Source organism: Penicillium cinerascens (genome assembly GCF_028974065.1).
Source record: "Penicillium cinerascens strain IBT 15544 chromosome Unknown scaffold_4_segment0_segment1, whole genome shotgun sequence".
Taxonomy (NCBI): domain Eukaryota; kingdom Fungi; phylum Ascomycota; class Eurotiomycetes; order Eurotiales; family Aspergillaceae; genus Penicillium; species Penicillium cinerascens.
Genome location: NW_026695298.1, coordinates 277,569 through 290,984, shown reverse-complemented (window position 1 = coordinate 290,984; position 13,416 = coordinate 277,569). Strand labels below are relative to the sequence as shown.

General features: G+C 51.7%; 4 protein-coding genes across 4 annotated transcripts; 2 read left to right on the top strand and 2 right to left on the bottom strand.

The window, feature by feature from the left end:
- Positions 1-1,712: 1,712 nt before the first annotated feature.
- N7498_009199 (Aconitase/3-isopropylmalate dehydratase large subunit alpha/beta/alpha subdomain 1/3) lies at positions 1,713-3,473 on the bottom strand (the record flags this gene model as incomplete). Its single annotated transcript, XM_058456255.1, has 1 exon — positions 1,713-3,473. The coding sequence occupies one exon, from the start codon at positions 3,471-3,473 to the stop codon at positions 1,713-1,715; it is 1,761 nt and encodes a 586-aa protein (XP_058303154.1).
- Positions 3,474-4,734: 1,261 nt separating this feature from the next.
- Positions 4,735-6,048, bottom strand: N7498_009198 (uncharacterized protein; the record flags this gene model as incomplete). The annotated part of the gene is made up of 3 exons (XM_058456254.1): positions 4,735-5,552; positions 5,608-5,879; positions 5,951-6,048. The coding sequence occupies 3 exons, from the start codon at positions 6,046-6,048 to the stop codon at positions 4,735-4,737; spliced, it is 1,188 nt and encodes a 395-aa protein (XP_058303153.1).
- Positions 6,049-8,131: 2,083 nt separating this feature from the next.
- On the top strand, positions 8,132-8,791 carry N7498_009197 (uncharacterized protein; the record flags this gene model as incomplete). The annotated part of the gene is made up of 2 exons (XM_058456253.1): positions 8,132-8,429; positions 8,481-8,791. The coding sequence occupies 2 exons, from the start codon at positions 8,132-8,134 to the stop codon at positions 8,789-8,791; spliced, it is 609 nt and encodes a 202-aa protein (XP_058303152.1).
- Positions 8,792-11,394: 2,603 nt separating this feature from the next.
- On the top strand, positions 11,395-12,930 carry N7498_009196 (tryptophan synthase; the record flags this gene model as incomplete). Its single annotated transcript, XM_058456252.1, has 1 exon — positions 11,395-12,930. The coding sequence occupies one exon, from the start codon at positions 11,395-11,397 to the stop codon at positions 12,928-12,930; it is 1,536 nt and encodes a 511-aa protein (XP_058303151.1).
- Between the last annotated feature and the right edge of the window lie 486 nt (positions 12,931-13,416).

The window sequence follows — 13,416 nt, the reverse complement described above, 5'->3', positions numbered from 1 at the left end:
CTGCAGTTTGACTTTGTTCCTGACAACACAAACATAGTTCTCTTCTCACTAGGACCGACATTATCCTCGTATCGTAAACCTAAACAAATACCTGCGAGAATATCAGATTCATTTTTCGACTAATTTTTGATCAGATAACCTGACCAACAGATAATTATCCCGGTTTCACTGATGGATTGGTACGGCACGAGTTGTTTGGTAGGATAGGGAGGAACCCGTATATACCTTGCTTGCCGAAATTCTGACAAGTAATTTGCCCGAATATCTCATCAACGGCGATCCAACTACTTTTGTTTCGGGTGTAAATAACAGATTGGACATCATAAGGCCAGTGCGTCGACTGACGTAACCCTGCATCCTGCCAAATTGTCTAGGGAATGTCAAAAATCAGGGGCTAGTCTCAATAGACTTTCCTCCAAGCTGGCGCAGGTCCGTCGAGCCGTATGCCGTCGACGTCACTTTGGTAAGATCTACGGGGTCTGTTGGTCCAATACGGTGAACGCCGACTCTATGATACCAAGCTCGAAACTAGAATGGCGCCTTTTTACCGGGCATACATGCATTGAAAGCATTTATCCATACCGCCATCGCCGTCAAATTCTGGGTGGCAGCCAATTTGGAAAGGGAATGAATTGATTGAAAGAGAATAAATGTTATCCGTTCTGCAGAACTGAGACGGCATCCAATGTAGTCGGAGTGGACGGAGATCACCTACCCCTAGCTTTTGTTCTGATATATTTGCATGGAACTACGTCATGAGGATGCCAAGAGTGATCTTTGTCAGATTCTTGATATAGTTCCGTTTTTCCCGTCCTTTGCGTCTTTCCGGGTGCACATGTGCATTATAACAGCAACTAACCTGAAATTAGCCGTCGCCGAAAATGGCCATGATTCGCGGAAGCCGTAAATGATTGGCTTCTTCAATCTTAGCCTACCGATCTGCTGGCACTTCACACACGTTACAGTTCCGGGATGCCCCTGTATTAGTATTTCGAATATTACTCAAATCCTCTTTCCTAGTCATGGTGAGTCCCGCTAAGAAATCGAACCTTTGGCATCCCTGTGGATAGACTGGTCAACAAACGCTTTTCAAAGCGTGCGTAGAGTTTGTTACATGATTCGGATATCCGTGAAATATCCTCGTATAGACTCAGGCCCTTAATAAGCCGAATTCCATCGTCGTCAAGTGCAATACCACGAGAATCAGTGGTAATATCTGCCTCCTTCTTGATAATGATATTCTGAACGCCGGTTTTCCAAAATACCCAAAGAGCATTTGGCTCTAGTCGGCCCGCATCCGCAGATCAAACTATCTGTCGTTTCCCATTCCTCTGCGGCTGGTACCCTCTTTGCAAGTCTGCGCAGAATGTTGGAATATTTATGCTTGTGGTAAATGGTCAGTGTACCTTTTAAAGTGCGTTCAGGTCTAGCTGTCTTGGCTTTTGACTAACGAGTAACTGGTCAGTCGTCGTGAGTGAAGACAAATGTGGGAATTAGTTGCCTGCGGGCCCCAAAACTGAGGTTAAGTCCCTCTGGACAACTTATATTGTCGCTCGGTATTTAATTCCAGGTGATTACTAGTTTTTCAACTGATAGTCAATTCTCTGCGATTCATGGGTAATCTAGCCCGTCTACTGCCTTTGAAGACCCCCTGGTTAAGCCGGTACCTCGGATATGCCAATCCAATCCACCTCTTACTCCATGTCCATGATCTATGGAATGACTTTGCCAACAAGCCAGGCAGGTAGTGAATTATGGATAAAACCTGAGCACGCAGCATCCACGCATTGTGCGAGACTTCTAAGCCAAACCTTCCGACCGGTCAACCCTTCCCCGTAGTGGGCATACTTGGCCGAATTTGTCACGATCGTTCGTGTATGTGGTGGTATAACTGGTTCTTGTATCATGCACCAGCAAGTGTCAGTCAAAATCTGAGCACCAAAGTCATCCAAGGCCGTGATGTAGTTGTCCTTGGCAGCCCTAGAATATGTGTCGCGGTTGCATGTCACCACCAGCGTAGTCATCTCATCTTTCTTGCGGCCCGCACACAGCTGTACAAGCTTTGCGATCTCATCGTATGACATGTGAGGATTTCCAAGTGATATGAGGTCAATGGCAGTGGAAGATTTGCCTTCTTCACAAGGGCTGAATCGACGCCATTGCCTTGTCAGCTCAGCAAGTGGGATCGTCACTTTCAACGTATCCTTCAGGTGAGATGCAATATCCGGGGGGCTACGAGCCTCAATTGTAATTCCAGCAATGTGAAACATAGGTGCACTGGAGGTTGTTGCAAAAGCTGCGCCAAATGCCTTCAGGTCGTCCATGGTAACCGCTTCTTTTTCCAGTCCGGTAATGATAGGTACAGAATCGGCGGCAATGTCACCGGCAAGGTATCCAAGGAGCGGAAACAGCGTATCATCGGTATCCCGCACAGGTGCGAAGTCGATTTCAACCCGAGCTTTGCGGTTCTCGGTTATATGGCAGCCGGTGTTGAGCGCTCGGCCGGTCAAAGAAACACACACATCCAGGTAATCCGGACATTTGATGGTCCTCGCACCCAGGACGCTATTGGCGAAGACCACGGCATTAGATTCAGCCCACATAATATTCTCGCCTGCTTTCGGAGCACTCTCTAGAAGATAAGGGGCGCATGTAAATGTTGGCTGCGCGCCCATCTCCAGGTAAGCGTCTGCCAGCTGTTCGGAAGACTCCCCAAGGCCAGGATCGACTCCCTGTGAGCGCCATAGGCGCCTGTCGATGGAAATAGAGTTCAGAGAGGTGGGAATGCGGACTTTGGCGCCCATTTTGCACAATTTCCGAGCGAATTCCAATGTTGCAGGGCCTGTGTAAATGCAGCAGTCGATATGCGCTTGTTTCACATCTATCAGCTCCGTTACGCCATGAATCTGCGCGATGCGGAGAATAACCCGTATGGCCACCTGGGCAGCCTGGCCATGTATGCCTTCGAGTAACTCATGGTCGAATGGGGTCAAGTGGACTGCGGAGAAGTCGGGTTGCCGAAGAGGTGGGCACAATGCAGTTGGATGGCTGGGCACTGCAGCACGCAGGGAGCCTCCGGATTGAATTTGACCCTCAGAAACTCGGAGGCGATCAAGTTGTAAAAGCCTGTCAAATGACGACATCGGTATCTGTAAGACAGGAATGCTCTTCTGAAACATCTCCTGAGCGACGAGAACTCCGATTGTCAAGATCATCTCCTCGCGCCCAAAGATGAGTGCGCATGGCGCGTTTTCATTCAGCAGCAATTCAAGAATGACGCCGCTCCCTGTGCATGAGCCACGGCCACTGGGAATCGCGAGTATCTTTCCAGCAACTGACTTTCCGACCAGTGGATGATGGCTATCAATAACAACGCCATTTGTGGGATCCACCCCTCCCCAGAAACTGAGGGCGACCTTACTTGCGACAAGTTCACCTTCCGCGGCTCCCGGTATAAGCTCACGGGCATCCATGCTTTCCTAGTCAAATCAGTGAGACGGCGTTCCGTCTGAAAGAGTAGTGACTCACGGTCATTGATTCGGCGTGGACTTCTGTCAAGGCCGGCCGAGACAGTATTGGTCTCGACTCTTTTGTGAAGGTAATTAGACCAGATGATTCACTTCCCACACGGACACTATGTGTACCGTAGACGAGGAGATGAGAGAAAAGAAGGTGTCGGATGCATCAGCCGATATCAACGGCAACGACCACCGGGGAACCCCACACTGGAGAGAATAGACTCCCATGAACAATCTCGCATTCAAATTAACAGTTATTTCGGCAAACTACTCCAGGCCAACCAACAATCCTCATCCTCAGAACCTAGTGTCGTCGCGACTTTGCCCTCTGTGCTGTTCTAGAATCAATCAGTGCTTTGACCTGCGAAAGCCCTTCCTAGTCCACAACTCTACATCCCAATGTGCCTTTACTGCTGTGGATTTTCCTAGTTCTGCTCATGCGCTTTGGCGATGATTCAAACTCCGTCACTGTGACTGGCGGCTGATAATCTGCAATAGAAACACGCCTACACGGCGCGGGTGGCGTTCGCATCGTTCTAGAGCAGATCGGCGGGTTGCCTCTCAGGCTAGCGACGGACTCGCTCTTCCGCATTATTGATCTACAGCAACATATCAGTCACCGGAAGATCTCACAGAGTCTGGCATCCATGCCTTTGGCCCTGGTGGAGGAGACGCAGGTTTCGTTTAAGTACAATATGGAAAACATCCATTCGATTAGCGGTAGGCCTGCGGGTCCGTTGCTACAGTACAGCACAGCATTCACTTCTGATCATCTAGCTGTCTGAGTTGTAATCCTGTGAACCCCATCGGTACGCATCATCGACTCCACAGCTATAAAACTCAGTACTGACGAGATGATCATCCATTCCCATCGTAGATAGTTCCACCCGCCTACTAAAACAGTCCCACACGCAGAACCAACGAACCCACCGCATGGACCGCAACTAGCGGTGAAGTCTGGACCCAGCTACGAAACGGATAAAAGGAGAAATTACCCAGGGATAAATTAAATAGGGAGGAATTTCGTTCAATAAGCACTATGATATATAATTTCCATTGGTATAGGTGTATCATCAAAACTCAGACTGCAAAAAAAAAAAAATTCCAACCCTCCCCCATCATCTACCACGCTTCAACGCGCGTATCGTACATCCCCGTGGACTAATTATTTTCGTTTTCTAAGGTATTATTCGCAGCAAACAAACGACTTCGTCCTCTATTTGAACTTCCGCTTCAGCCATCCGAAGAATCCTCCCTTCTTCTTCTCCGGCTGCTCTGCTGTCTCGGAAGTCTGAGCCTCGTCCGCTTTAGCGGGCTCCTGCTGAGCAGACACCGCGGCAGGCGTGTCCTTGGCAAGAGTGTCCTTCTTGGGAACCTCGGGCCTGGTTTGGGGTTCCTCGCCGCGCTTCAGGGCCGCCTCGGGCTTCTTGGGCTCGGTCGACTCGGCCGCGGCCTTGTCGGTCTTGGAGTTGTTGATCGCCGCGCTAGCCGCAGCCACCGCGACGGGCGAGGCGGGGGCCTTGCTCTCGGCGGTCTTGCTCTCGACGGGCTTGCTCTCGATGGGCTTGATGTCGGCAGGCTTGCTATCGGCGGTGGTGGTCTTGGGAGCAGCAGCCTCAGTCGCGACCTTCTCCTCGGCCTTCTTGGGCGCTTCAACAGCGAGCACGGGCTCGGGGGTGGTATACGCCGCAGTCGAGGCGGGGCCGGCGCCGGCCAATGCCTTCTTGTCGGCCGCAGCACTGGCAGCAGCCTGCTCTTCCTCGGTCTTGGCCATCTTGTGAGGCTTCACCTCATCGTTCGAGAAGATGGGCTTCTCGTACGGGCGCTTGATGTGTGCGGCGTCGGTCTCCGACGGGACAGCGGCGGGGGCGGTCGTTTCGGAGGTCTTGGGGCGCTCAGACAGGGAGGTGGTGGCAGCGCCGCCAGTGGTTGCAGCAGTCGAGATCGCGGACTCCTCGGCGGAAGCTTCGGTGGTCGAGGGGTAGGTCTCCGCACCCAGGGAGGTCGCGTTAACGGTGTTCTCGGGCAGCACGGCTGGAATTGGATTTAGTTTCAGCCATTGTCAAATCACCGACAACCGAATCCTTACCCTTGTTCTCCTTGTCGCCTCCGGCGAGCTCGCCAACGGTGCCGGCCTTGGAGGCCTGCGCATTGTCACCGGTCTCGTGCACGTGCTCTTTGTTCGCAGCGGTGACCGGCGCGGCCTTCTCGGTCTCCTTCTCGGCCTCCTTGGTCTCGGTCACAGCGGGTGCGGCAGGGGTCTCCTCGGTCGTGGACTCGGCGGGAGCCTGCGTCTGCTCAGGGGACTCGGTCTTTCCCTCGCCGTACATGACCTTATCCTCGGTCTCGTGGCCCGGATGGCTGGGGGGAGTTAGAAAGGTTTGCGACAGGTGGCACGCGACCACCACAACTTTTTTTCCCGGGGCACTTACACAACAGTCTTCGCAGTGTCGGCGACCTTGTCAACAGCGGCAGCGGCAGCGGGCTTAGCGCCGCCCTTGTTCTTCTTCTTTCCACCCTTCTTAGGCATGATGTTCGTGACGATTCGTGTACTGTGGAGGGTCGACGTGTCAGAGAAATTACCCACGTCGGAATGACGACAGAAGACAGGATGCGCGGATGGTGAAGATATAGCCGACAAACGAAGGAGAAAAGGATACTTACTTTGTCCTTGAAGGTGGGTTCTGGGAGATGCAGAAAGGAAGAAGGACGGGAGTGGGCCAAGTAGCCTCAAGGGATGATGGCGATCCGGTATGCTAGGATGAGCTGGGATCCGTGGTTCTCCCTACGCTTCTGGAACACTAGACGGTGTAGACGGAAATTGGGTATGAGCTCAGAGTTTCTATAGTTAGATTCTTTACATCCTAATTCATTGACACCAATTGGCATTATTTTTGCTCCTGGCTTGGGGGCTTGTCTACCCTGCCGTTTTGCATTCTCTTTGCCGCTCGCAGGGCGATTCACCGTAGTGATTGTCTCTACCGGGCATTCTACAGGTCATTTGGGCTGCAAGCGATGGCATCCAAGGGCATCCCTTTTCCTGTCATAAACTCCGTCCCGTACCTACATAGTTCCGCGCTCGGGTCACGCAAGGTCGTGTGCCTGCAGGGAGAAACAGCCCTAATGCCGATTCAGGTAATAGGGCTGCGATAGGGCTGCGATAGGGCTGCGAGCGCTCGCGCTAACCCCATGGCCCTCTAGGAGCGTAGGGGCCAAGGGCTGATCTGGGGACTCCGCGACCGTTAACTTCACCTGCATTCTCTTCTTTCCCCTCCGGGGCTTTGTGCGGGATGAAGCATTCTTGCGGACGGTTGGGATGGATTACATCATCCCCACCGACCACCAAAAGGACAGCGGTGCGATTGATGAGATATATAAATAGTAATGGTAATCAAATCAACCAAAGAACATCGATGCACTGCCTACGTATCGGCCCCACGATGATGGCAGTGGCTAAGCTGTAGGAGTTGCCAATGGCCAAGTGTGATGATCAACGGACAAAAATCAGACATCATGGGATGAAAAAGGGAAAGAATAATAAACACAATGTCTATGATCGTTGATGACCGGATCTAGATGAAGAACACAGTCCAAAAAAATTGACCGACGCAGGGGTCGAACCTGCAATCTCTTGATTCGTAGTCAAGCGCCTTGCCATTGGGCCAGCCGGCCTACTTGTTGAAAACCAGTTCCACTGTTGGTACTATAAGGCAAGCGGTGAGCGAGAGGGGAAGAGAGGAATAGAAACGGGTAAATCGTGCCGAGCAGGGTGGAACCGGGCAAACCGGGCGACAACTGTTTCCGGTTTTCCCTCTTCATCCGGTGCAATGAAATTGGCTCGCGAGTGCGGGCTGACGTCGAATACTCCCCACCACCACCAGTCAGTGGCGCTCACTGACATTTGGTGCATGTCTCGCGGTAAGGAGTGTCTAGAATTGCCCCAGACAGACACCCCAGCGGTGCCCGAGGATGCAACCGTGATAGGCTCGCTGGTCCGAGTGTTTCTGGAAGCCTTCGCTGCAGGAAGATTTGCCACGCACGCTGTCCGAACTCTCCATGCGATAGGGGCCGACACTCCCGGGTCGCGGAAATACACGGTTCTACGGTGCCACCCACCTACAATGGGCAGGTCTAAGACGTCTCGTAGCAACAGAGCTATCCGCGCTAACCGTATCTTGCGTTAGTCTCGATAACAAGCGTCTGTTCTCGTGCAATCATAATCGATTGTCATGTCTAGCAGCGGTCGGTAGATATCGCACAGACATTGTGGGGTGGGATGGAGTAACAGAAGCGCGTAACCCCAATCGACTTCACCGGACGAGGAAGGCCGCTCCCACGGTTCCTGGGGCTTATCTCCTGTTGCATCCACTCGCCTCCAGTCTTCCCCCGATTTATCCGGGTTCTTTTGCCTTTCCCCTTTCTAAATACCTCTCTTTCTCTTTTCTTTCTCTACCGCGAAGAATGGTCACACATTTTCTTGTATAACCACTCCGCTCTACGTGCTTGCACATCCACCGCGTCCGTTCCCAGTTCGGGATTGGTCTGCACCTGTGAGGCAGGACTGCGTACTTCTGATACTCGATACTCGTTCTCGATACTCGGTACCTTTCCCAATGACTTTTCGCGACAAAGTTCGACGGGTTTTCCATCGCTCCTCTAGTAGTACGAGCAATGGAAAACCCAAGGTGGAATACTATCGTCGCAATGAAGTGCCCCCCTCCAAGTTCCGTGGCCCTTTCGATAAAGAACACCAAAAGCGACTAGCGGCCTGGTCCTTTGAAGCCGCCATGGCGGATCGCCCGCGCTCGCCAGACTTGTCCCTCTCGCCCTGCGACACCTACGACTTGCCACCTCCCAACCTTGACACCGGCGATGTTTCCCCCGACGATGACGGTGTCGATACCGATTCAGGTATGAGATTTCTCCGTGAGCCCGGTCCAATTTTCCCTAACGCTTCCGCAGCCCGTTTCGACTCTGTCTCACCTATCGATATCGACTCCTCCCGCCCCACCAACACGGGATCTCAGTCGTCCACGATCATCAACTCCGAGAGCTACAATGGCTCTATGATGACTCTTCTCGGCGAGCCTTCCATCTATGAACTCTCCGACGATCCCATCGCTCAGATCAAGGAGTCGATTCGATACACATCACCCATCGTCCGTGCCATCACTCCGGCTTCTCCGTATGCCATGTCGCCGCGATGCAAGCAGCAGCCCTTCTCGCCCGAAGACCTCAGCCGTGCCCTCGTCGCCGTCCAGGTCTGCGCGTAAACCTTGTACCACCTCCCCATACTTTCAACCACATCCCGGAGATTGTCCTTTTATCATTCTGTTCTCGCCGACTCGATGTCACCTTTAACCTCGACTTTATTCACCTTTTGTTTTCGGTTCTTGTAAGGACAAGAACCACGGTCGGTCGGATTCTTAATGGCCGGCCATCGCACATCGACGATCCCCACGATCACCGATCGGGAAGAGAAGCCCTCGTTCCTTTCGGATAACCAACCTGGCTGAAGACTGGGTTGCTGCGAGGAATGATCTCGTTCTTCCACCCTGCATCTTGCATTGAGCGTATACCCGCAACCTGGAGTTTTGAATTTTGCTTAGACGTGTCCTGGTGGTTGGGGCGCGCGCGACTGGTCTAGATGTACTATTAGAACACGCTAGACATGGACAAAAAACAACGGTCGCTCAAACTTATCATTTGGAGAGTATCAGAAAGAAAGAGTAAAAAACTACTGAGTAGGGGGCCTGGAGCGCCAATTTAAACTAAGTACTCAAAATTGAGCGTTGTCTTCCCCGCCGAGCCAAGACGCTTCCCCCCGCACACCCATGTGCACATCACCCTCGGCATCCACGAATTCGGTAATGATCCTGCTTGATCTACCCGATCTCCCCTGTCGTGGGATCTTTAAGTGGCTCGTCTTGGATTTTGCATTGCGGGGTGGCGAGCTTCGATGTGAGGTTAGATAACTTTGTTGTAATGTTGGTGCTGGGGCCTGGTGGTCTCCGCTGGGCAGTTGCCACACGGTGACACTCATCTGATGGACTTCTGCATGTCGGTAGTGACAGATAGCACGGCTTAAGGATCGTTGAGATATTCATATGAGTGGCCATCTAGTGAGGAAATGTAGAGCCGAAGCTTGATCCCTCCGAGGTTTGGTGGGAATGTCGATTTAGAATGTGAAACTCGGTGCCAATGTCGCTTTAGGTGGCAACTCTCGTATCTTGTTGCATCGTTGTTTTTAGAAACGTGAGAATGATTTCCAACCGTAGTGGATTGACCTGGTGTTCTGGTCTGTGGAAGGCCCTGAAATGCATAACGAAGGGATACGTTGACCACTGTTCTAGCTGGTGGTCATCGGGGTGTAAGAGGAAGTGACGCTTCTCTTAAAAGCAACAACGTTAGATATAAGTGGGTTGCAGATTGATGGTAGGAACACATACTTGTCATCCACTAAGCACATGGCTGTAGCATGTCATGGGTAAGTTTCTGGGTAATCTTGTAGGACAGCCAAAGAACGAATTTCAAATCTGCAAAGGCAGGGCCTGTCAAATCCCTCTGATCCAAAAGAAATAAGAGGCACATTGTGAATAGGACTGCAAGCACGTGGGCCTCGAGGAGCTGTGTAGCGTTGGACGGGAGGAACTCGAGGGGGAGCAGGCCGGGTTTTATACCTTGTGTGCAAGCTGAGACTCCGGTTCATGACTCTCCACTGGTCCTAATTGTCTGCTTCAGATATCCATCAATGTGCATCTCCCGGTGAAACGGTGTAAATTCTCCGCTCCTGGCTGCTGGAATTCATGCACTATCCCTGCCACGGGCCTGGATCACTGCGCATGTCCAGCACGCTGCCCAAGCTCTGGAGATAAGGCATCAGAGTAATCAATTACCAGTGTGTTTGAGACATTAAGCTTACGCTGGATCCGAGTTTTAGGCATTGTGGCAAGCACGTTCCCGGTTTTGACTAGATCTCGGGATACAACACAGCAACAAAAGAAGTATATACCAAGCGAGTTTTTGAGCTGCTACTTGGCACTCCGCACTGGACGGATTTCACCGTCAGCAAGTAACATTGAGTGACCAAGGTATTTTTCTTCCAAAGCAACGGAGATTTCTTGTATTTAGTCAAAGACGGGCTAAAATTGAGTCGCCATCCGGAGTGATGATGTTGTTGCTTCCTATGAGGAGTGAGGATATCATTAAGCGAGGTTGTTCGTCACCCACCACCTTGAATACATTTTATCGAAGCCTGAACATGTAGTTTTTTTCAATCTATTAGAAAGTAACTCACCGCAATATGGCTCTTCAGATCCACAGCCACATCACGTCACAACAAAATGGAAGACACGGAAATGTGGTTGGCTGATTTGCCTTGGACTTGTACATTGGTGGCGGCTGATAATCTCTACAAGAAAAACGACCTTCGATGCAGGAGCCGATTCTACTACATTAAGCCCGAAACACGGCGCATAATTACAGACAGGAACAAACGTTAGGCTTTCGTATGTGCCCTACCAAGTGGGAGAGTCGGGAGCCAGACACGAGCCGACGATATGCGACTCGAGCAGCACGAGGATGGCGATAGATCTTGACGAATGAGGGCCAGAGCAACATCCTTCCTTGGAAGTGCTGAGAGACACACCGTATTTAAAGCAGGCTGTGCCCTCGAACATTATCTCGTCATTTATTGCACCTGGCACAGGCTCTACTCTTCACTTATGTGGGAGCTGGCCTTCTTATCTTTGTATATTTTCAGGACTTCAGCCACTTTCGGTCTAAACCTATTCATCTTGAGCAAAAGTATTGACCTGTTCTGGGAGTACGCATTGCCAACAATATCTCTCTGCCACAGTATAGGGCGTGGTCCATCATGCTCCGGTCTCTGCAGCACCTTCTTTGCTTTTCCTTTTCCCAGATCCCCTCCAATGGCATTGACACGACTCTCAATGGTACCTCAAACAATGTCATTCGCATCATACCTATCCGCAAGACAGTCTTGAAAGCCGGCATTCCGGATCCCCGAACACGAGAGCTAGCAGGGCCCAGGGGAGTGAGTCCTGTAGTGCCTTTTTCAATCGATACGAACAGCACGTGTACCACTGCATACAACTCAGATGCAGAAACCACGGTCTCCTTCAGTTCAGGTACCAGTTACAGCCCGTCCTCGTACCCCGAGGCGCCCATCAAGCCACCCACCACGCCATTCGAGAACGACGGCACACCGTATGTTCCGATTCTGCAGGCAGATGGCACGCTGAGACCGCCACAGATCTCATTCGGCGGTTATGGCTCTTTCGGGGGCCGGTTCGTTCCTGAATCTATTGTAGGGTTCCTGCACGAACTGACCTCATTCTTCGAGGTCACTGTCTCTGACCCCTCCTTCTGGACTGAGTACGCCACGTTCCAGCGGCCCCAGCCCACGCCGCTGCAGATAGCGAGCAAGCTCACGGCCTTGGCAGATGGTGCTGCCATCTGGCTTAAACGAGAAGACCAGAACGAATACGGCAGCCATAAAACCCGCAACATTCTCGGCCAGCTCTTGTTAGCACGGCGGATGGGCCGTATTGAGATCGTCACTGACTGTGCATCGGCAAAACACGGTAACTTCACTGCAGCGATGTGTGCACGTCTCGGTCTGCGCTGTGTTATCGTCATGGGTGCAGATGACGCCCTGGCTCAAGAAGAGGGCGTCCTCAAAATGAAAAAGCTCGGTGCCAAAGTTTTGACCGCTCGGACTCCTTCAGGCATGGGTTCGCTGCGCGCTGCAATCACAGAAGCACTCCGCTATTCGGTTTGCAACTACGAGACCGCGTACTACCTGATGGGAGGCCCAGTGGGTCCCAACCCCCTACCAACCTTGACTCGCACGTTCCAGGCGCTCCTAGGCGAGGAGGTTGCGGTCCAGTTGCAAGGATTGGTCGGTCGTCAGCCGGACGCTGTCGTCACAGCCGTTGGCAGCGGCAGCAGTGCTGTGGGCTTGTTCAGGCCCTTTTTACAGGACACTGCCACTCGACTCGTCGGTGTCGAAGCAGCTCAAGCAGCTCCCCTGGCCGAAGGTGAACTTGGCGTCCTCCATGGTGCTCGCACTCTCATGCTTCAGAATGATGATGGTCAACTCCTCGATTCCCACTCGATCTCGCCAGACATGAACCTCTCCACTGTGGGACCCGAGGTAGCTTATTGGAAGAGCATTGGCCGCATTGAAATCTCGACTGCCACCGATGCGGATGCCCTGGACGGGTTCGAAACTCTTCAGCACCACGAGGGGATTATGCCTGGCCTGGACTCGAGTCACGCGGTGGGCAAAGCAATTGACTTGGCCAAGCAGCTTGGGCGGGGCAAGAACCTTGTTCTGGTGGTGACGGGTTGTGACGGTATTAACATGCGTGGATTGTTGGATGTTTGACCTGCAGTAGCGGCCTCCAATCATTTTTAGGGCATCTGGGATGGTCATGGCAACCCCTCTCACTTTTCTTCTTGGCTATCTTTCTCTTCTCTTTTTCAGTTTCCATTTGCTGGTCACAGGGGAAATATCCAGGAAAGTTGGTATTGGGAGTTGACCCTTTGCCGATTGCTGTGCTTTATTATTGTACTATAGACTTATCCCTTACTATACTCATGAATCGTAAATATTTCCATATATATTATCTATCTCTGATCGCAAGTGTAATGGAATTTCCCTTCACTTTGGAAGCCTTGTCTCTACGTCGAAGAAATGGCATATACACAAAGTCTCCCAGAGCTCATTCCCTCACCAATTACTTGCTCCATCACTTGCTTCTGTAGGACAAGAACATTGGTTGAAAATAAATAGATCTGGCACTATTGAAACTTAACGCAACGGAGCACCTTTTTGCTTTTCTATAGCGATATCATCAGTCATTGCAAAGTT